Raw genomic sequence first — 22,397 nt, forward strand, 5'->3', positions numbered from 1 at the left:
ATAACATATTAAATATGTTAATTTGCTTTAATGTTAATGTTATGTTGATGGCTTAAGTTACAATATGTAGTTTGAAGGGCTATTAATTTCAGCAGTTAATTTAAAAGGTTTTAAATTTTGACCCAAACCTTTAGTACTTATTAAGCAATTTGAATATCCCACTCGCTACAGCGAACGAAGTGCTGTTTCGAACATGGCCGAGCTTTTTGTGGTCTGTGCACCCTACCGTGTAGACACACAGTTATCAGTACGCTATCAGCGCGAATGTTCTACTCTGTTACAAACCGCCGCCACAGCAGCCCGTAAAAACACAACCCTCCGCTAGCCATGATTACGATTAAATGTAAAGACACTAATCTGGATCCTCTTCCGATCAAGGTGAGTTCATGGCCTTTCCGAAAATGAGCCACTGCTTTTCAATGCCGAACTAAAATTAACCCCACAGATTGGGATAATTGGCGGTTCGGGACTTGATGACCCGGATATCCTGGAGCAACGAAAGGAAAGAGTGGTGGAGACTCCGTACGGAGAACCTTCTGATGCCTTGATCGAGGGCGAGATCAATGGAGTCCAGTGCGTGCTCCTCGCGCGACACGGACGCAAGCACGACATCATGCCATCTAACGTCAACTACCGGGCCAACATTTGGGCTCTCCGTGATGTGGGCTGCACCCATTTGATTGTGTCCACAGCCTGCGGTTCCCTGCGTGAAGAAATCAAACCGGGCAACTTGGTCGTGCCGCACGACTTTATTGACAGGACCACCAAACGCCTGCAGACCTTTTACGATGGAAAGGAAAAAAGTCCACGTGGTGTTTGTCACTTGCCCATGTTTCCGGCATTTAGCGAACGCACTCGCAACATTCTTATCGAAGCGGCCAAAGAGCTGGAAATTCCCACCCATCAAAAAGCCACAATTGTGACAATCGAGGGACCACGCTTCTCTTCCCGCTCCGAGAGCCAAATGTTCCGTCAGTGGGGAGGGGATCTTATAAATATGACAACCTGCCCAGAGGTGGTGCTGGCTAAAGAGGCAGGCCTGCTCTACGGATCGGTAGCCATTGCTACGGACTACGATTGTTGGCGCATGGGGTGCGAGGGTGTCAACGTGCAAGATGTCCTGCGAACTTTTGCCGAGAACGTTATCAAGGTGAAGAAGATCCTGGTCAACGCTGTGGGAAGAATTGCCAAGGAGGACTGGTCGGAGGACATACTAACAGCCAAGGTGGGTGGAATTTGTAGCATTCCGAATCCAAGCACAAAGTTTATTCCTTTTTTACAGCAATGTGTTTGCAATAACACAATGTCGGGGGGCCATGTGACGTTTTATAAAACTTTGTCATGAAATAACCGAAGAGACGTTAATTCGCCGCAAGATATATGTACCACCGCTCTACCAACAGATTCACAAAAAACGAGGACCCAAAGTCCACTCCATATCCATTACATATGAATTGGATCCAGAGGACAAGCGGCCGGTCAAAACACCATTTAAATGTGAAACTGTTACGTCTGCCTCAGCGTCGCAGTAAAAAATATACATATTGTAACTAAAAAAATTACCTTAACCAAATGCAAACTATTTGTAAAACATCTGTTCGAACGCCATTGTGAAAATTGGGACATTTAGAAGTTCACACTTATATAATTACATAGAGTTTCGTCTTTAAAATTAAAATTGGAATTCGATAGCGCTGCCCCTACGGGCACTTGCGCTCGACTTGGCTCTTGCCGGCCTCCTCGTACTCCTGCGACGATATCCACATCTGCTGGAAAGTGCCTATGCTGGCCAGGATGGAGCCACCAATCCAGGCACCGAATCTTCGCTCTACACTGCCGTTGGCAGAAATCATTTTTAGTCGCGTGTTGGATGGAGCACGAAGCTGTAGATCGCGATTTAGACGCTCTGGGAAGCCTTGAAGAAGCGTATTGCCACCTGAAAACAAAAATTTTGTTCTTAAGTTGCAAACTTTATAACTTAAAAAAATTCCTACCAGTCACCACAACTGAACCGAAGAGCGACAGACGCACATCGGCATCGCACATGCCCACGCTGGTGGATGCCAGTTGACCAGCTCCCAGCATGGCATTGTCGAATAGGCTCTCAGCTATCTTAAACCGCTCAGATCCAAAGTCCTGGTGATAACCATTGGGAAACTCATAGTGCACCGTCGGAATCTGAGCAGCCACCCGTTCGTCAAAAGGATTCTCCAAAACCTGTAATACGTTCATTTGAAAGTCCTGCATCATCAATTGCAGCATATAGTTTTGCCATGACTGTGTGAGGTTTTCGGGTAGTTTGCGCAGTGTAAAGCGCCCGTTGTCACGCTCTTTGACTACATCCTTGGAGGCGATCTTATACACCGGCGACAGATCGATGCCTTGCTTCTCTAGATGTTGGCGACATTGCCGAGAAAGAAAGTCACCACCCAGTGGTGATTTGACTACCGCCTGCGACAGCACATAGCCCTCGTGTACAGGAACGGCCGAAGTGTGTGTGGCTCCACTGTCCACGACTAAAGCGGTTGCCCTTCCGCTAGAGAAGGCGGCCAAAACAGCGTTTTTAACCAAGAAGAAGGCCGGAACATTGTACTTCTCAAACATAAGTTCGGTCAGTTTCTCGCGGTTGTTGCGCACATTCCACGAGGCCTCGGAGAAGAGCACCGGATGGTATTCCGGCTCCGACTGGATGACATTGGCATAGGCATAGTCGATCACCTTCTCGAATAGGTCCCAATTATCGATCATGCCGTCCTTCATGTAGGTCTGCACCTCCATCTGGGAACGGGGTACATTCACATAGTTGGTGTCTACATAGAATTTGCGCTGGTCGGCATCTGGCGTGGATTACGGGGAAGGTTAGTAGGTCTGGACTAGTAAGAACTTTGTGTAAACTCACTATTTGGAGTAGCATTGTTGTCCGTCTTGGTTTCCGGGTCGAGATTTGTCTCCGGGGCAGCTCCGATGCCCACAACCGAGGGAATCTCCGCTTTGGGCGAATCCTCCTGCGCGTAGCCCACTCTTAGGGAGTGGTGTCCGGGATCAAAGACCAGGGCGCCGATCTCGTCACCACCATATAACATGGTCCCGCCACTCATCTTGGGGCGCTTACTTTCTTTAAAACTTTATTTGTTCAAGGTATCCTTGAAATAGTCTGTGTATTTTGCGGCTTTTTTCACGACGCTTCTTCCTCGGTAGTGATGGGATAATGTGCTATCGATTATTTCCAGAGAATATTGCGATATCTGCTACGACTATCGATAGTTACTTTTAAACAAATGCTATCTCAGATTGCTTGTCTGCTAGAATCTCAATCAATCTCAACAATTTAAGTTTATTTAATTTAAGAAGAAAATTATAATCAATTTAATTGCGAGCAACGCTGTAACGAAAAACACAATTGCGGTAAGCTCATTCAAACAACCAACCAGTTTAAAAATGAGCACCGACAGCACTGAGGAATCGGATAGTCCTGTCACCATTCCACAAACGGAGATTAACATATCCAATACAAGCACCAATTCCCAGATCGTTCTCAACGATCTGCTGCTTATGGAGCTGCTTTGCAGGCACCCATTCCTCTTTAACCGGAATTATGACAAGGATTACGTCTCATGGGGCTGGGAACAGTTGACCAAGACCTTTAATCAGAGCTACGAGGCCGTTGAGCTGGTAGCTCCGTTTTCCGTGACTGACCTTCAGAGCCGGTGGGACATTTTGCGTCCTTTGATCGGTGGCCTAGCCAAGGCTAAAGGCCAAATTCCCGATCCTTTGTGGCGGGTGGTGGTTAACGTCCACATAGCTATGCAGTTAAGAAAAATACCGGATGGACCGAAGACCAAGTGCCAAGACTTCCTGCTCAGCCAGTTGCCTTACCTGCAGTCTTTGTCCGAGGTGCAACGCAAACGCTTGGAGGTAGAGGTCTTGGACCTAATTTTGGACCAGGAGCGCCTAGAGAAAGCCACACATAAGCTAGGCCCTAAGGAGCAAAAGGCAGCTCAAAGCGAATACGATGAGTTCCTCAAGGCAATACGTGTTAAAGAGCTCCCAGCGGACACACTGGAGCGCCTGGCGGCGGACGGATTCTGCATTGGACGGCAGACAAAATCCGAGATTGCGAACGGCCATCAAAAGGATCGGGTGATTAGCGACGTCTGCACCACCCAGAATGTCATCAACGGATCAAAAGACGACGAAATTAAAACAGAGCCGACAAATGAATCTACAAATTCAGATGGCATAAAAGCTGACGAGAAACTATACGGAAAACCGCGCTTTGTGCCATTAAAAAGCGCGAAGTATTATGTTCAAAATTTTCGCGTACGCATGAAGAAGATGGATCTTGATGACCACCTGCCACTGGCCAGAATACGAAGATCAAACAGGGCGCGATAAAAATCTCACTTGGTTTCGTATCAAATGCACATAAGTTTATTAAAAAATACATTACTATAAATTACAACTTAAGGCTATTGTATAATCCAAATCGCATTTTGTAATTCGCTTGCTTTGCATTCTCGAAGAACTAACAACTAAACAAAGGCGCGGGGATCGGGAGAATCTTTATAACTGGAGAGCGAATTAACCAGGACAAGAGGACGACAGACGTTGTACCATGCACGTTGTCTAGGAGCCGCCGGCTTCGTTCGATGCTTAATTAGAATCAGCTAGCCTTTACATTACACAATCGTCAACAGTCACTAAAGAACGCAATTCAACAGGTCTATATGAAATACAGTCGTTGGTGGAAAGCGCAGCACTTAACAAAGAACAAACAATGTGGGTAAAAAACTAACAATCGTTCATTGTTGCTGTGGCTTTCTCAAAACAATTGGTCCGCCAAGTTGCCAATGAACGTGGCCAGGTTCATGGAAGATCCTTCCTTGAATTTCAGTCCAATCGTTTTGCCGTAGGCTTGTATGAAGATGGCGCGCACTGCATTTAAGCGTTGCTTTCGTCTGGAAAGATTAAATTTAGTTGCGAGTTAGTAAATCACTAAAAGGGTAGCTTATGCTCAAGAACCAGAATTTGAATTCAATTATTCTTGATTCAATATGGACTTTCAACTCACAAGTTAATGCATTGCTTAGTGGCCATAGTGCTGCCGCCCACGTCTTTGGAGGAACCATTTGCGAAACCGTGCGTTGAGCTGCCATTGCTGATGCTGCTTCCACTTCCACTTCCGCTTCCACTGCCGCTGGATGCTGTGTTAGTGCTGCAGTGGTAGCCGTTGCCGCCATTGTATAGAGGAATGTTCGAGGAGCCGCCACCGTCTGCCGCCTGTTGGGCCACGAACCGCATCATGTAGCTCCCGTTCATCATGGAGTCAATGGAGCCCGTATCGGTGACCACCTGCCAGCTGCCATTCGAGGACGTGGACTCCTGTCTTTGCCGGGCATTCGAACCGGGCACTGAAATTGGGCTAGTTCTTGATCTGAAAAAGGGATTGAATTGGAATCACGGAGGGCTTATTTTAGAGCAACGCGTTCTCACCGCTTTGGATTGGGCGACCTGCTGGTCAGCGGATTGACTTGCGCTGGCGTGGTGGCATAGAAGTTATCTGTTATAGACATATCACAGTTGGAACAGTTTGAGTAGCTGTCGTTGCTATCTTGATCGAAGGCCAGGATGTAGTCTCTGCAATTAAAACCAATCTTTAAGCCTCAAGTTCAATTTTGAATCCCAAACATACTCACTCCTTGAGCGGTTCATCGTCGCAGCAGTCGGATTTGATTACAATGACACTACTGCCGCTGCTGCTTGATGTCTTGGTGCGTTTCCGATGCTCCACGATGCTGTACTCCTCGTCCGTGATAAACTTGAGCACATGGAAGCAAAAGAACATGATGTCCTCCCCCGTTTAAGGCGATCCGGTAGTTGGTGGCCGAACAAATACCAATCGTACGCCAGTGTAAAGTACGCCATCTGCATGGCGTTCAGCGACTGGTGGATGAGCCCATCGGCCCACAGTGACAACCTAACCAGGGACACAAACAACGGAGTACGATCCCAGCCGCTAATGCAGTGAATCAGAATTCCAGAGCTCTCCTCCTGCACGTACTTCAGCGTGGCCCTCAAGTAGTTTTGGGTTATGGCCACCAGATCCCAATCTCGGTACTCCGGCCACACCACATCGATGTCCGCTGCGGGTCCCATATTGGGAATGTTGATATTCGCATCGTTGAACGACTGCTTCCAGTTGTAGTGCAGGTTGCGCGCCATGTAGTTGTTGTCCCGGAACTTTTTGAAGAACTCACAGCCCGGATACGGCAGGGATAGCAGGTTAAAGCTTTTGTAATGCTTGTTCGGATCCGCCTTCTCCGATGAGGAAACGCTGAAAGCGAACAGGGCAACCATTAGTTTAGGGCTACACTATGTATTTACATATAATATATACTCACGCCATGAAGTATTTGATCTTGCGGTTCTCCACCATGAGGTCCACAATGGTGGAGACGTTGAGTGTGTGGAGTAGTTGGATGTCGCTTTTGATGACCTCGTCGTAGCTGAATTGCGACTGCGCCTGGTCGTGCATGTGGGTGATGAGCGACTCATCCGTGGAGTCCGCATCGTTCTCCTCGCCGTTTGGCGCCGTATAATTGCCGCCACTAAGACAGTCGTACGCGTAGTCCACCACCTTCCGGCCGTACGTTTCCGGCATTACAGATAACGTGGCCGACCGGCAGATGTACTTTCCGCGGTACATGATCACGGGCACGGCGAATCTTTGCCGACATCTCGCGTACTTGGCCATCGTGACCAACTCCCGCATCCTTTGGATATCGTACTGGTCCTCATATATTGTGTTCTGGGGTGGCTGTTGCGATGACTGCTGTTGCTGCTGCTGGAGGGGATGCGACTGCTGGGAGGGATATTGCTGATGGAGGGGATGCGACTGCTGCATGGGGTATTGCTGCTGGAGAGGTTGCTGTTGCTGTTGGGTCTGGACAGGATTGGCAAAGGTGACGAAGGCCTGGATGCCCACACCCTCGCTACCGGTGCTTCCTGCACTGCTGTTGAGCGGTGTGGCCGAAGCCGTTGTTCCAGAGGAGCCTCCTCCCAATCCCCCGCCTGCTGGCCCAAACAGTCCGTTTCCCGGTACCAGCGTCTTGGCCATGTGCCCGTGCTCACATTCTGGGATGAGTATTCGGCCAGGATAGCGGGGACTGAGCAGACCATTCGTGTTGTCCAACTCGATGAGGCTGTAGTCGAGTTTAAACAGGTATTCGCATTTCTTGGAGATGTCGTACTCCTGAAAGATGGGTAAAGCATAATTCATAATTAATTTATCAAGGCATAACTACTAGTTTGTTTTCTAAAACACTGAAATAATTCTCTTCCAAATATTGAGTACCCGTGCGGGTATCCATAAAGTATTTAGAGGAGTGCGTCGTGCAAAGTCAATTGCTTGCATAAATCAGCGTTGCCGGCGTCGCTTTTTAATGGGCGGCGAGATTAGAACGCGGAGTGCAACTGGTTCTCGATGAGTGTATATACTATATAAACATTCCTAGCCCGAGTTCAATGGAACTTAGACATTCTGGGAGGGAGAACTGGAATCTGGAATCAGTCGACTCCGACTCACTATCTTTTCTGAAGGGTAAAACGAGATAAGCAAGTCGGACAAATGGCTAACTTGCAACACCAATTAGCCATCGAGATAATTGTATGGTTCCCAATATATTAATTTTAAAATCTTACGAATAACTTTTGCTCATTAAACTTTTGAATATAGGAAAATAAGAGAACAACTACATATCATTAATATTTTATTTGACAATTTCGTTAATCAGAAACGTTTCAAAAATCAATTTCTCAACGTTCCGACTTGCTGAACTAGTTTTAATGACAAATACTTATTTCATTGAAAATATGATTTCTTTCTGTATTACAATCAGCGAAAATTCTAAAGGTTGTTTTGGCGGCTGGCTAAAAATAGAAAAAAAGCTACCACAGGGGCGGTGGCGACGGGTGGGCGTGGCCCCTACCCAGCTGTCCGGGACAAACAAGTACAACTAGATAAAGGCACAATGATAATAACAACTACGAAATACAACCACATCCATCTACTCGTACAAACACAAACACCTTGAGGAAACAGGTTTTTAGCTCAAAAAGAGAAATGTGCAAAAAAAAAGACAAAGGCTGCGCAAAAATTAGCAACAACAAAAGCGAAACAACGAGCAAAACAAACCAAAGAAAACCAAGTGGAGCCTATGTGTGTGTATGTGAACAACTATTATGAATGTTTATATGTACATATGCGCAGTGCGAAGCAAACGAGCAAAACAACTAAAACGCAATTACAATTACGAACAAAAAGCTGACGGGAGCACGCAAAAACAATCGACTGGTAATGGTATTTGTTTTTGTTTTTTTTTTGCCACTTTAAATTGCATAAGCAAAGTATCCAAAACTAAACAAAATATGGTTAAGTCTACTCCTCTTAATATAGAAACAAACTAAAGTCACAATAGTGGAAACAAAGCTGCCCTCTCTTTTTATTAACTGTTTATTTGACTGTTGCTTTCTTTGATTTAGGCTTTTGGAATATTATTAAGTTAGTAAGTTTTATATGCATTTGGAACAAAATACACTATTGAAATTTATAAAAAGGTGAATCGATTTTAAAATAAAGTGCAAAAAAGCCTTTGCGAATCTTATAAACTCGTGAATGCCCAATACTAAAACAAATAATATTTTTAAAGCTAGTTTTGCTCAACTACTAGCTATTCAAACTACTTTTGGCAACACTGCCCGCCAGATGAGAGTGGGAGCGTGTGAGAAAGATGGGGATGCCAAAAAAGAAAATAAAAAATAACTCATCGATGACTGCTGCTGTGTGAGTGTGCTCCAAGTTGGAGACGTTGCCGTTACAAAGCAGTCACACATGCACAGGCACAAAGAGTACAAAGCGGTTATATTTGTTGTTGTTGCTCACTGCTTCTGTTGCCGTTGTTTCGTTGTTGCTGCCGTTTTTTCCTTGTAAGCGAGAAAAGTAAATGCAACTGTAACCGCTGCAGCGTTGCTTGAAAAACTGAGCGCCTGTTCCAAAGGCGCTGTAAAACTTAAAAACAACAAACAGACGCGCGCTCAAATAGTTACAGCGTGAAAAATAGTTGGCGAGCGTTACTGCTGATCATTAAACGTCATCATCATTATCATTATCGTTTTCATCATCGTTGACCCAAATAATGAAATTTAAACCGAAGGCTGGCTCAAAACCCAAGCTTGCCTCACAAACCCGGATTTTAAAGACTCTGTCGATGCTGGGCCACCAGAAATTCAGCAGAAGCTGCAAAGTGCGACACACTTTTCTCCTCTCACAAAAAAAGAAGAAATAAACGGAAAATAAAGCAGAAAAGCTGAAAATAAAACTGAACAAAAAACACACAACACAACGGCGACAGCGACAAGAAACAACCGCACTGAAAATAATCGTAGTCTTGTGTAGTCGTGCAATCGAACAGAGAAAACCACCAACCGAACCGAACCAACTCGACCAAGCACAGGGAAACAGCAAAAGAAAAGAGTGGAGAGGTCGGCGATTAAGTACAGTGCGGCTTCTATAACTCCGACTTGCAGAGAGTGGAGCTTACTTCAAGGGAACATAATGTGGCGGAGCTAGGTGTATAATGTTGAACTTCGGACCACCTTCTGCTTGTTACTATTACTACCTCAAAGATTTGTTTGCATATTTACTTTAAGACATTCTAGTTAATTTGTTTGCAGTATTAAATTATAATAAATTCATTAACATTTCAGTTGAGTTACGTAAAATAAATATTGAGGAAGTGCTGCTTCAATTTGACTGTACTGCTTGGCTTATTTTGGCAAGTAGCAAAAGTTGAAGAGCTAAAGGAGGCCTCAGTGCAACCCACACGTTGCATATTCATCAATCCGCCGGCGACAGGGAAATGGATTTTCTTGAATGAATTATTCAGTGATCGAAGAAAGGCTTGGAATCTGGGGCCACTGACCACACCCAAGTCACTGAGTGCTCCCCTCTTTATTCTCGTTCTGCCTTACATGATTTATGCTTGCGCTTCAAAATGTGCAGCGTGTTGTTCCAACGGAATTTTTGTTGCTGTTTTTATCGTCGTTCAAAGACCCCCAGATATAAGAACAAGTTGCGCCCACGTTTCGAACTCAGAATCGGGATTTGGATCAGGTTCCAAATTCAAGGTACTGCATACGAAGGCAGTACAGTTCTGCAGAGTTTACAACTTTGGGGAGTTCCGTTTAATGCTTTCTTTTAGGGAGTATTAAACACTACCTAGAAAAGTCTTGTTTGGACAGTTTTAAATAATTCGGTGTCAAAAAGTAACTAATTGAAGCTTTTGTAAAGAGAATTAAAAATTTAAATAATTAAGCTAACTTAAAAAAAAGCAATTGAACTTAAGTTTTCTCTCTTCTTCTGTATCACATTATCTATTTTTTCTTTACAATTATTACAGATAAGCCTGCAGTTGATGAGCATAAACATTTCTCTAAATTTATGCAAAATCATCTACATCAATAAGATATTAATGATCTTTTAACATGCAAATTGCTTTTGCCGTTGATTTGCATTTATTTGTTGTGAGTGCATAGAAATCACATGGGTGAAAAACAGTCTACAACTTTCGAAAGACATTGAAACCGCTTTGGTGGGTGATTTGCCGTGGAGATGTAGCCAAGAGGTCTCAAAACACGTTTAAACCGGAAGTTTTTTCACCGCATCAAAGAGCCAAATGGTATTTGCTTGCTGCCCCCACAAAAAAAGCACATCAAAAACTTCGCAACGCAGTTATTGAGCGCAATAAGTGACATCCAGCCAAGTGGGCGTTGCGGACAACGAGCGTTGGTAGAAAGAAAGGGGTATTTCTGAAATATATTCATCATTTGCTTAATTTATTCACCAGCCAGTCAGGAAGAGATTTTTCCTCGCCCACACACGCACAGTCGTTTTCCCATCCAGAACGGATTTCCTCAGGGCACCGATCGCTTTCCTTGATTTCTGATTTCCCATCAGACAGTTCAGTGTAATGTGAATAGAAGGTCATCGGAGTAATCGATTCAAATTGTTAAAAATTAGAAAAATTAACTGATTTAAATGTTTTGGTAAATATTAAGTTTTGAAATCCATGCTTCCTTATTAAACTGGAAAAATATTAAAACTTTTATATTCAAATTATATTAAGGGGTTATATACCTTTTTGAGCGAAAAAAATGAGGGAACTTTGGATTTTTTTTCAGGTGTGTAGCAATTTTTTTATGATACTGAGGTTATTATTTATTGATAGTACATGTTTTTATAGACACAACAAACGTTTGTTCTTAAAAAAATATAAATAACTTTCGAAGTTATGGCAATTCTCTCATAACCCTTTTTTTGTTGTAGCGGCTTGCGGTGACCACGATGGAAGTCCAGCGGGTCAACTAAAATCAATAAACCAAAAAATTTTTATTAGTTTAGTATTATTTCTAGTTCGTCATTGAATTACTTCAAGAATATTTGGTTTTTTCTGCATACAGTAACAATTTTTTCAAAAAATTGATTTTTCGAGCTCTAAAAATTTTATTAAAAATTTCTTATCTGCAAAATCGAAATTGCCGCAGAAAAACTGATTCAATGGCGAACTCGGCACAATCATTACGAATGTTTTAAAAAAAAATTGAAGAAGATCGATCAAATAGTTCTTGTGCAATCGCGGTCACAGCAAAGGCACTTTTGGAAAAAAACGACTTTGAGATAATCGCATTCAAAGTTTTACGTTGCGTTACAAAGAGTGACGAACCGCGCCTCAAAACGCTGTTTTCCTATCGAACTATTATTCGGATCTCTTCAAAAATTTGGGAAAATGTTCTCTAGGGGATATACTTTAGGATTCAGCTAAAAAAAATTTTTCGTTTTTTTGAAAAAAAAAAGGTATATAACCCCTTAAAGCTCTTCATGATTACACATCATTCTAGTCAGAAAGGGAATTTAATATGTTTTATAAACCCAAGCTGATTTATAAAATTATTTTCACCATATTTCTCCAAGTGCTTTATTAATAGAAGTGAAGCAATTAAAATGAATAAATACAAAGTGTATACTTTTATTTTCGGGTAGAGCAAATGTTCTGCGCTCCTGTTGGCTATTCGTTTTCAAACACACAACTTAATATTTACCTCGCTTTCCGCAACATCCCCTGTACTCTGTTTTAAGCTGGGCACAACCCAACGAATTCCGATCCCCATCCCAATGCGAACTCTTTGGAAATAGTTGACTGAAGCGGCATTGCCATTTCGCACATTATCGATTTTATCTGTCAGCGAGCAGGCGCTCATGAGTTGCAAGTTGGTGGCCTAAAATCCGCAGCATCCGTTCCAAAACCACATATTGTAGGAAAATAGGAGGAGTAACGAATATAGAGAGTTGCGCCCTTCTTCTAATCATGCTTACATGGTCGTCCCGGATGCTAGGCAGTTAGTCCGGAATGCGCAAGAAGTTCCGCAGCAGGGTGCTTCACATTACTGCAATTCGAATGGGAAATATTGCAACAACTATACACATATGTATATCTGGAAGCGTTGGAACCCTCATATCGGAGTGGCCCTTAATCAAATCGAACTCGCCGGCTCTCTCCATTGCGGACATGCGCCCGGAAAAGCTGCTGCATCCCCGACAAGAGCTGGAAGCGCAGTTGCTCATGTTACTTCGGCCCCAGATGCACTCCCTCTGCCCCCCGCATCCTCCCCCTTTAAAGGGTTATTCATGTGACAAGCCCTTTTCTTTTACTCCTGCGTTCCTGGCACAAGTGTTTGTGGTGCGACCCACGCACCTTGCAGCAACAGCTGGTCATTGGATACATTTGCACACCAGCACGACGAATTTGGGGGCGGCGCGGGGTGACTTATGCAAACGCGTGGGCGCAAAGTTCAACGTGCAACAGGCCAGCATAAAATGGAGCAGGGCTCCCTTGAACCAGCTGTGCACTGTGGAACACTTGCAGTTTATTTTAACTCCCAGAGGCAAAAAACTATTTTTTTTGTTTTGCTTAATAAGATTGGTTAATGAAGGTTGTCATTAAAGACCGTTTTAATTAAATAAATAATAACTCATGAAATGAATGAAATATACAATTTTTAATGCCTGTTTTAACAAGCTAAATACTGCCTTTCAATAAATATCTAATTTTTATATAATTATTAGCTTTATATACAAATAACATTGAGCGCCATTCTATTTTCACAGCTTTTCTGGCTGAGATCACATGGTAAACATTTTCGGCATGCTTGACGTGATGCCTTAATATGACCATTAAAAATCAATCAGTACAAGCGCTCTAGCCTTGCCAATTTTAATATAGTCATAAAACATTTAGAAATTATATTCAAGTATATTTATAATAGAAGAAAAAGCTGAAAATAAAGTTATCAATCATGTCTTCTAAATAATATGAATTAGTCCCACTGTAGCGTATTTTCGTTGCAATTGTTGCGCTGGAAGGCGTCGAACTTCCGCTCTTCCAGGGATTCCTGCGCGCCTATGTCGCGTTTTCCAAAGCGCCCACACAAATGACGCCGCACGGCTTGCAGCACCAGCTGCATCCGCTTCCGGGGGCGGTGGTGGAAAGCGCGCGTTAGCGGGGGCGTGGCCACGGCACAGACTGCTGCCAACACAAGCAGGCGACCAGGAGCTGCCAGAAGGTCATGCGTACTATTTACTTCGAAACTAAGGGGTGCCATCTAGCTGGGCTCCACTGTCCCTGGAAGCGGTTGCAACCCCCAAAAAGCGAGTGCAATCTCCCGGCTGGAAGCCAGCTGCAGACTGGAAAGGACCAGTCGGGATACACATTAATGCGGAGGAGTAGCTGCTGTCCAGGTCCTGCAGGTCCTGGGCCTAGAATAGTGTTCCAGCAGGCGCCAAAGGCTGCGCTCGCTTCGCGGCTGTTTTCTGGTTCAATTGGTTGGATTTTCTCCAATTTCCAAAAGTACCAGAAACTAGCTAGCAAGACCATTCAAATCATACAAAAAACAGTAAGTTTTTCAAAACCCGTTCTTACAGTTCTGCAAAGTTTTAAAGCTCTTTCGTTTCTTTTTTATTTTAGAGGGTGAAATTTTTGTAAAAATACTTAATTGACAACGACAGTAGCAGTAGCAGCAGCAACAACAAAAACAACAACAGGTGGGTTTGCACAATTTGAAAATAAAAACAAAATAAAAAGAACGAAAAGCAAAGAACACAAAATTTTCGGATAAATGGTGTACGAAAGTAAGATATTTATAAAGAAAGAGCCTTCCTGCTATTTTTGGCATTTTTGCTTGGCTGGGATTCACTTTTTGGCGCCCACACGAGCAGACAGATGGCCCACCAACCCACATAGATACTGAATACAAACGCAAATGCCAATACACACTTGCATTTGCATCTGCAACAGTTTTCAATGCCGTTTCGGCCATGTCATGAAAATAAATCAAATAAGTCTGCAACAAACACGGCAGAATACTAAAAATTATATATACCTGGCTGAAAACAAAAGTGATATAATGGTCAGCACATTGTTAATAGATGGATGGATCGTAAGAATCGTATGCGGAGAGTAAGCTTTCCTTTTTGTGGTACAAGTGAGGGAACCAAAACAAACAGCTAAATCAAAAATATCAAATGGTTTTTAACGATTGAAATGAATATTGAAGACTTCTTAGACTCTTTCTTCCAAATTTTGAAATATTTCCCGAGAAAGGACCCGACGAATATAATTAAAATATTTTTTTAAACAAATAACTACATTCTAACCCTATTTTTCGAGTTAAATACTCTACCCGACTGAACTAGAAGCCTTCTGAAGTTGTGATCCATAACTCCTTAAATCCTCTCGCAGTACCTAAACCAAACTAGATCAATTTACAATGGCTGGGAACAAGCCATCCACTTCGTGGCCCCACCGGATGATGAGCTTCCAGTGCCGACAGGCCGATCTCAACCGACTCGTGATGAACTATTTGGTCACAGGTTGGTCCCCAAAAACATATTCATTTCTTTTTAACATATAGTTTCCGTTCAGAGGGTTATCAAGAGGCCGCTAAGCGGTTCATGACCGAGGCGGCTATAAAGCCGAGCCCCAACATGGACACCATTGGCGATCGAATGAGGATCCAGGATGCCATAAGAGTGGGCCAGGTCAGGTACGCCATGGATCTGGCCACACGGATTTATCCGCGCCTCTTCGAGACCGACAACTATGTGTTTTTCCACATGCAACAATTGCGACTGATTGAGATGATAAGAGATCAAAAGATGGAAAAGGCTTTGAAATTCGCCCAGAGCAAGACCGCGGGATTTTCAAAAGTCGACCCAAGGCACTTTCATGAGGTGGAGCGCACCATGGGTCTGTTGGCCTTCGAGCGGCCGGAATTTAGCCCCTACGGGGAGTTGATGTGCTACTCCTATCGCAAGAAGGTGGCCGGTGAAGTAAATGCGGCCATGTTGCGTTGCCAGGAGTCGGAGAGTAAAAGTCAGGAAGAGTCCATGGAGCCGCGGATGATCTTTCTCATTAAACTGATTCTTTGGGCTCAGGCCAAACTGGAGCGCGAAGGATGTACCGACTTCCAAAAGCTCGATTTCGGCCATGGCGACTTTGAAGAGGAGTTCCGCCAGAGCTTCCAGGGTTTCTAAGGCGATGAGCCCAAAATAATTGTCCAACGATCGGTCGGTGTCTACTGCGAAACTATACAGATAAATTTTTTTTTTAGCAAATCTACAGATATAATTGTATTTTTTTTGTGCCAACATACAAATATGAATGTAATTTTTTTTAATGGATGTTGAATAATAAATATTTCCATATCTTGATGTAATTTTTGACCAAAATTGCGGTTGGCTTTCTTTGGGGATTTGGTTGAACATTTTTTGTAAAAGCTGCAGACAAAACTCCCTTAGTTATCAAAAAACTTTTTGCCCTGACAAAAAAATAAGAAAAATAAATATTTAAATGTACATTTTACAAGGATTTAACCTAAAAGTTTTGAAAACATAATAATATTATATATGTAATATCATAATAATGATTATACAAGTTATATAATTTATAGGTTAATGAACAAAAATGTGATCTTTTTTAAGCCTTACTGATTTTGTATTACTAAAAGCTTCCCTGTTTTTTACTCGTTCGGTAGACGAACTCTCTATTCTCCTGAGAGCTTTAAAAGTTATCGCCAGTCTACGTCATGGCTTTAAATTCTGTGCCATTGGCTGGCCGCCTATCTAATCAGTGTGGCTAAACCTAACCTTGAACCTCGGGGAGACGGGAAAATAATGAGCGAGAATCGGTCACATAATTCACCCTTTGCACCCGATCAAAAATGCAATGCTTTGAATCAAGGGGAAGTAGCGATTTGAGTGTGTTTTTAAATCGCAGGCAGATAAGGCAAATACTTGAGGAAAACCAAATCGAAGGCTGGCGCCCGTTGTTTGGCCCAAGCCAAGTGATAAGAGTCAGCCGTTGTTTGATAAAAGAAAAACACTTTTTTAATAGTGAACAGTGCAACAATGTATTATCCCCTTGCGAAGGCAGATTATCGGTTGTGCCCCAATAACAGCTGAATAAACACACGAAAGATCACCGCGGAAACGTGAGTTACGTGCCAAGTTTTAACTTGGCTACTTTCGCTCTGTTTCCAGGTGCCCGCCTCTTTACTTTAATATTCACAGGCGCAGCGGCATGCAAATGAGCAGCTGAACAGCGGGCTTCCACTGTTGCCATTGCAATTCTTTTTCTGTGTTATTGCCGGTTAAGTAGGTGATAACATGGAATTACCTAGTTAAACTATTAAAAGACGTGCTAAACTTTCAGGGGGTAAAAGCGGGATACGAAAGACCGAGCTCGAGTGCGTGTCGGTAAAATAAGTCCCAATAATGCGTGAGTCGGGAGCATACCTTAACAAGACAGTTAGCTGCCTCTAACGTACTAATTCAATTAAAGCTTGTTTTAATAACCATCAATTTTGCGACTAAACTAAAACTTTATTGCTGTACCAAAAAGAGGGAAACGAAAATTTATACTTTAACGGTTATTTTATTATGGACGATGAAGTAATTTTGCAATTAATGTTACAATGTACGTTAACATGAATCTAATAAGAAAATACAACATACAGATTAGTGTTTTCTACCAGACTGGTATTAGCGCATATTGATATTCATGAAAATGCAATTTTCCTTGTAGAAAGCTTAATGGCGGCCATTTTGGGTGGCTGACGATTTTCGGGGCGCGGCGAACTTAAGACGATGATAACAAGAAGAAGACGAAAGGAAGTAAGAGAGCCAAGAGGAAGAAAAGGACAGGACATATGACGTGTCCTCGACGTAGGCGCCACGCACACTAGCAAGCTCAGCTTTTTGCGACAGTGTGTATGTTTGTTTCGGTGTTCTTGCGGCGACAGCACGTGCACGTGCGCCTGAATGTATGTCAAATACCCACACAATGAGATTTGGGCACTTACCGCCGTTCCTTCCTCAAAGGCCACCGCCTCGAAGGACTTTTTTTCGAAAGTTTCCAATAGATCGTGTAGGTCCTGCTGCGTTACGTTGACCATGTTGTTTAGCGTCAGGTTGCTCATTTTTGCGGCGCTGCATTTACTGTTCGATTGGTTTATTTCTTTCAAACACACACAAGCACTAGCACTGGCGTTAACACTTGCAAAAATATGCCAAAATATGAACAATTATTCTCGTGACCTTTTTTGTTGTATTTCATCTGCTGCGTATTTGATTCGCGTTTATCGCTTCTACGCCGTTTACACGTTTCGCTTTTTCTCGTTTGTTTGCTTTTGCTTTTACGCCCTATAAGACGGCGACGTCATCAGAATTTCGCGGCCGCAAAGGCAATCGAATTCTATTTGGTCGTGCGTTCACGGTTTTTGTATTTACCGTAGTGGTTGTTGCGCACGAAGTCTCGTTAGCTATAATGTCGGATTTTATATATTATAAACAAAACGCACAGAAGAAACGTCAAACAGCCGCGACCAAAAAAACAACATAGAGCTGGCAAAACACCGATGGCACATTATGGATTCAGCGGGGTTAATATCGATTGCTTTGTATATCGATTGTTAAATTCCCTAAAGCCAGTTTAGCAAGTACACATTAGCAAGGGCACTTAATATGGAGTTTCCGTTTTAGTTGAATTTAAATAAAAAAAGCTAACCTAGAGATCATTATTCCCGCCACTCGGAGTTTTTAATATTTTTTTTTTTACTGAAAGCCAAAATTCCACCAATTAAGAAATATATTCTTAATAATTTAATATTCTTCATATTCGAATAATGTTGAGTTATTTTAATACATATTTATGTCTTGTATTATACATACATACAATAACATAATTCGCAAATTCTCGGAAATGAGTCAACCCCGAACGAGATAAGAAAACATATAAAAACAGAGACAAAATTCTGAGACGAGATCAATTATTATTATATATATATATATATATATATATATATATATATATATATATATATATATATATATATATATATATATTATATATTATTAGTTATATTGTGCTGTCCGAATGATGAAGTCGATTTCTTGGATTCTGTTGCTAACTTTGGTTCTTTGTGACCAAGGTACCTCTCGGTTTCTGGAGGAGCCATGTGGAGTCAAAGTTATTCCTAAAATTACTTATGGATGGAATGCTGGACAAGAAAATGCTGCTTGGATGGCAGCCATAAGAAATATTACTTCATTTATGTGTGGTGGCACCTTAATTACATCAAGTTTGTAGTTTCTTAAAAACAAATAACAAAATAGATTTGAAAATAAAATCAATTATATTTTTAGGATATGTGTTAACTGCTGCTCATTGCCTCGAAAATACTGACCCGAGGTAAGTACCATCAAAAGATCTTATATCATTGAAATCTAACAAACTCCCCTTAATAAAGTGATATATGTATTGATATTGATGATCAATCGGTCATTACTTTCCCTTCCAAAATACATATGTAAAAACCAATTAAAATGTCTTAATCAGCGGAAAGTGTTATCAAAACATACCATGACAACATCTAAAAAATAAACTCTAAAAATAACTTTAATGAAAACTTGATTTTCTTATTAATTTTGTTCTTGAATCAGTTTAATTAATATCCGATTAAACCTTTTTTTTTTTGTTTATTGCAGATTCGTGTGGTTGGGGGCATACAACAAGAGCAACCCGAGTGATGTGTACGAAGTCCTGGAAGCTATACCCCACCCGCAGCGAATCAACAAAAAAAAAGATATTGGTCTGATCAAACTGTCTAGGAATGTCGTCTACAAACGTAGGTTACCTACTTAGTTTTGAGTGAAAAAACGAATATTCATATTTTCCATTTACCATAGCTAACATCCATCCAATTTGCATTGCGACTGATTCATATTTAAGGAGCTATCTCGACAACACGCGTAGTTTTGATGCCTTTGGCTGGGGCAAGACACGTGACAAAACGGAAAGCGATATTCTGCAAACAACCGTCCTCTATAACATTCCTCGACAGCAATGCGATTACAGACTGAGCTGGGAAACCCTAGATGAAACACAGATCTGTGCTGCAGCACCGGTCTCAGATACTTGCGTTGGCGATTCCGGAGGACCGCTGTCCACTAAGATCCCAGAACTTGGCAACCGCGTAGTGCAGATAGGAATCGTAAGCTATGGAACAGTAGATTGCAACGATGTGGGAGTGTATACCAGAGTTTCAAACTATATCAGTTGGATTGAGCAAACGATAAGGCAGAGAGATCCGCCAGCCGCTCCCGTGTACGTTCCCCCGGTAGTTTTAAACTATTTTTGGGATGACAACTGCACGGAAGGTAGCATGGCATCGATTATACGACCCACCATTTATGGACCAGGATTTATGGCACAGGGAGTGTTGATCACAGACCGTGAGTATCAATTACTTAATAGTTTCGGGGACATGAAGCAATCTCACTTTCTTCTATTTAAAAAAATTAACTCTTGATTTTCAGTCTTCGTCATCACAGTTGCCAGTGGATTGCCGAGTGCCCAGTTTTTGTAAGTTACAACAGGATAAACAAGGATAAGATAACAATTACTTTTTTCCAGAGATGTGAATGTGAGGGGGATATCAACTTATGGAGAATACAAAGTTAAATCGGTTGTTAAGCACCCAAATTATTCAGATGATTACCAGAATAATATTGCTGTACTTAAACTGATGCACCCCGTGATCCGCGAAGGTAACTTTATAAATTTCTAAAGTGTCCATTCATCACATTTGAGCGCTTTTTTCCAGGCTTTATGAAACCGGTCTGCATACCAAAATTTTTTTCACATCAGCAAACGGTCGCATCATCGTCCTTCTTTCTAGTGGTTGATAATTTGGGAAATGAATTTAGGGTTCAAAAGGTGTCCCAAGACGTATGTTTACTAAAAGAAAATCAGATTTGTGTAGAAGATCGCGACGAAATTAGTAAGCCCCTTGACAAACCTGGCGATGTATTGGCAGTCAAGGTATCTATTAATGATAGACAATATGTGGTACTGTTTGGCATTGTTAGTCATTTGTCGAATGGCAAACCCGTTGTGACCAATATTATGAGATACACCCAGTGGATAGGAGAACAGTTAAAGTAACCAGTCATTTTAGTAAAATATAATACGGTAACTGCCAGTTCGTTCAATTACATTTTCTTTTAAATTTTCCAATTTTTTATTAATTTTCTTTTTATTTTTCAAAATTATCATGAGCATTTTGCACAGTTAGTACTGTTATTTTGGAGTCGGGCACCAGAAGAACTTCATTTGTTCTTGTGCGCACTCTCAGCATCATCAATTCGTCCGATGGGTCAATTTTATCCATCGCACGTTCAAATTTTCCTCGAATTTCTTGGAAACGTCCAGAAAATTTAACAGCTTCTTCTAGATCCATTGTGCTCTTAACCGGATGCCCTGATTCGTTTAAAATTACTACGTCTCGAACATTTTTTTTTGATTTGACCAAGTTGAATGCTTTTTCCACGTAGCGCAGAGTTCGAGGTGGCTATTTTAAGAATTTTTTCATTAATAAATAATTCAAATTATAAGATTTAAGCGTTTTACCTTTTTTGGAGGGTCTAAAAACATGTCTGTCTAAATAAAAAAAACTTTCCACTTCTTGACCCAATTTTTTTGTTTTCTTCGTTTCCAAGGTGCGTTTCCACAGAAATTGTGGTTATTGGGTTAGTATTACAGAATAGTTTCCGTTAAAAATGGTCCCAATGTTTGCCAGTGCATAAAGTTGTTAAACATTTCATTAAAGATTATTTAAATAAGAGTCAGGGTCACCCAGATAAAGTTTTCAATATGCCTTATCAATACTTCCTGTTAAGTTCAATCCACATATATTTATATAGATGTGGGTTTTTTTTGTCATAAAATTAGAAATAAAAAATGTTTGGGTTTTTTTGTTATTTTATTACTTTCTTTTAACACATCTGGCCAAATCTACATTCCCAATAGTTTCGTTATCAACGAAATAAAACTTTTTACCAGTGATGCCAACTTTTTTAGAGGGAGTTTAAGGAATTAAAAAGCATTTGGGAAAAAGATGGTTTCACTATTTGGTAACACTGTCTCTAATATCGAACAAACAGTTTACATTTTTATTTAACAACCACGACGGTGGACTTTAGCTAAACGTTAAACTAAATTATAGGAAGAAATGGTAAGCAGACATTTTATTAACACAAAAACTTCAAGATTTACAATAAATTTCTTACTTACTTGCAGTCGCAGGAGGTTGAGGAAACGCTTAAAAGAATTCAGAGCCACAAAGGTGTTGTTGGTACAATTGTGGTCAACAATGAAGGTGGGTCTGGGTGATTGAATAGCAATAAGGGTTGTGACGTCCTTTTCCTGTATCTTAGTCTAAGCCCTCTTGTTGCATCCTAATTAGGCATTCCGGTAAAATCCACGCTGGACAATACGACGACCGTTCAGTACGCGGGTTTAATGAGTCAGCTGGCGGACAAAGCCAGAAGTGTGGTAAGAGACCTGGACCCTTCGAACGACATGACATTCCTGCGGGTGCGATCCAAGAAGCACGAGATCATGGTGGCGCCTGACAAGGACTTCATTCTGATCGTCATCCAGAACCCAACCGATTAAAAGGCCTGGAGCTTGTCACCCTTTGCTGAAAATTATCTACTGCACTTTTATACATATGTGTTAAAATTGTCCGCAAGCGAAAGAGAGTTAAACTATAACGAAATTGTATTTGAAATAAAATTATTTATGCAAAATATGACATCACAGAAAAAGTTTCTGGGAGCTCTGTTAAGTTATCTGTTAGCCATACAAGGCTTTTGTCAGGGGTATTCCTTTTGTGTAAAACAACTTTAACCCATCGCCCAACAGTCTTATAAGCCTTACTACACA

At 41.7% G+C, this 22,397-nt stretch overlaps 8 protein-coding genes across 9 annotated transcripts; 5 read left to right on the forward strand and 3 right to left on the reverse strand.

The window, feature by feature from the left end:
• Positions 1-230: 230 nt before the first annotated feature.
• Positions 231-1,593, forward strand: LOC108094029 (S-methyl-5'-thioadenosine phosphorylase). The gene is made up of 3 exons (XM_017194460.2): positions 231-378; positions 446-1,225; positions 1,283-1,593. The coding sequence occupies exons 1-3, from the start codon at positions 328-330 to the stop codon at positions 1,343-1,345; spliced, it is 894 nt and encodes a 297-aa protein (XP_017049949.2). The 5' UTR covers positions 231-327; the 3' UTR covers positions 1,346-1,593.
• On the reverse strand, positions 1,594-3,199 carry LOC108094028 (actin-like protein 6B). Its single transcript, XM_017194459.2, has 3 exons — positions 2,900-3,199; positions 1,995-2,837; positions 1,594-1,936 (listed from the first exon to the last, which is right to left on the reverse strand). Exons 1-3 carry the CDS (start codon positions 3,096-3,098, stop codon positions 1,701-1,703), a joined length of 1,278 nt encoding a protein of 425 aa, XP_017049948.1. The 5' UTR covers positions 3,099-3,199; the 3' UTR covers positions 1,594-1,700.
• An 87-nt stretch (positions 3,200-3,286) lies between these two features.
• On the forward strand, positions 3,287-4,486 carry LOC108093870. Its single transcript, XM_017194212.1, has one exon. It carries the CDS (start codon positions 3,439-3,441, stop codon positions 4,393-4,395), a length of 957 nt encoding a protein of 318 aa, XP_017049701.1. The 5' UTR covers positions 3,287-3,438; the 3' UTR covers positions 4,396-4,486.
• Positions 4,409-18,031, reverse strand: LOC108093869 (myotubularin-related protein 14). The gene is given in 7 exon segments (XM_017194211.2): positions 4,409-4,958; positions 5,072-5,434; positions 5,494-5,637; positions 5,697-5,859; positions 5,862-6,334; positions 6,402-7,252; positions 17,473-18,031. Coding segments are annotated over 7 exon segments (2,247 nt in total). The 5' UTR covers positions 17,590-18,031; the 3' UTR covers positions 4,409-4,822.
• Positions 13,729-16,207, forward strand: LOC108093871 (glucose-induced degradation protein 8 homolog). Of its 2 annotated transcripts, XM_017194213.2 has the most exons (4): positions 13,729-14,007; positions 14,079-14,155; positions 14,853-14,983; positions 15,036-16,206. In XM_017194213.2, the coding sequence occupies exons 3-4, from the start codon at positions 14,881-14,883 to the stop codon at positions 15,644-15,646; spliced, it is 714 nt and encodes a 237-aa protein (XP_017049702.1). In that variant the 5' UTR covers positions 13,729-14,007; positions 14,079-14,155; positions 14,853-14,880; the 3' UTR covers positions 15,647-16,206. The 2 variants fall into 2 exon arrangements, with proteins under 2 accessions (XP_017049702.1, XP_017049703.1); XM_017194214.2 differs by lacking the exons at positions 13,729-14,007; positions 14,079-14,155 and adding an exon at positions 14,550-14,570 and having other exon boundaries at positions 15,036-16,207.
• Positions 18,032-19,785: 1,754 nt separating the features above from the next.
• On the forward strand, positions 19,786-20,615 carry LOC108093873. Its single transcript, XM_017194215.2, has 4 exons — positions 19,786-19,903; positions 19,988-20,033; positions 20,085-20,218; positions 20,275-20,615. Exons 1-4 carry the CDS (start codon positions 19,834-19,836, stop codon positions 20,613-20,615), a joined length of 591 nt encoding a protein of 196 aa, XP_017049704.1. The 5' UTR covers positions 19,786-19,833.
• Positions 20,307-21,443, reverse strand: LOC108093874 (dynein light chain roadblock-type 1). The gene is made up of 2 exons (XM_017194216.2): positions 21,081-21,443; positions 20,307-21,021 (listed from the first exon to the last, which is right to left on the reverse strand). Exons 1-2 carry the CDS (start codon positions 21,102-21,104, stop codon positions 20,707-20,709), a joined length of 339 nt encoding a protein of 112 aa, XP_017049705.1. The 5' UTR covers positions 21,105-21,443; the 3' UTR covers positions 20,307-20,706.
• A 118-nt stretch (positions 21,444-21,561) lies between these two features.
• Positions 21,562-22,263, forward strand: LOC108093875 (dynein light chain roadblock-type 2). Its single transcript, XM_017194217.2, has 3 exons — positions 21,562-21,684; positions 21,750-21,828; positions 21,916-22,263. The coding sequence occupies exons 1-3, from the start codon at positions 21,682-21,684 to the stop codon at positions 22,125-22,127; spliced, it is 294 nt and encodes a 97-aa protein (XP_017049706.1). The 5' UTR covers positions 21,562-21,681; the 3' UTR covers positions 22,128-22,263.
• Positions 22,264-22,397: the final 134 nt, after the last annotated feature.

The sequence above is a fragment of the Drosophila ficusphila genome, unplaced genomic scaffold, assembly GCF_018152265.1.
Source record: "Drosophila ficusphila isolate 14025-0441.05 unplaced genomic scaffold, ASM1815226v1 contig_414, whole genome shotgun sequence".
Taxonomy (NCBI): Eukaryota; Metazoa; Arthropoda; class Insecta; order Diptera; family Drosophilidae; genus Drosophila; species Drosophila ficusphila.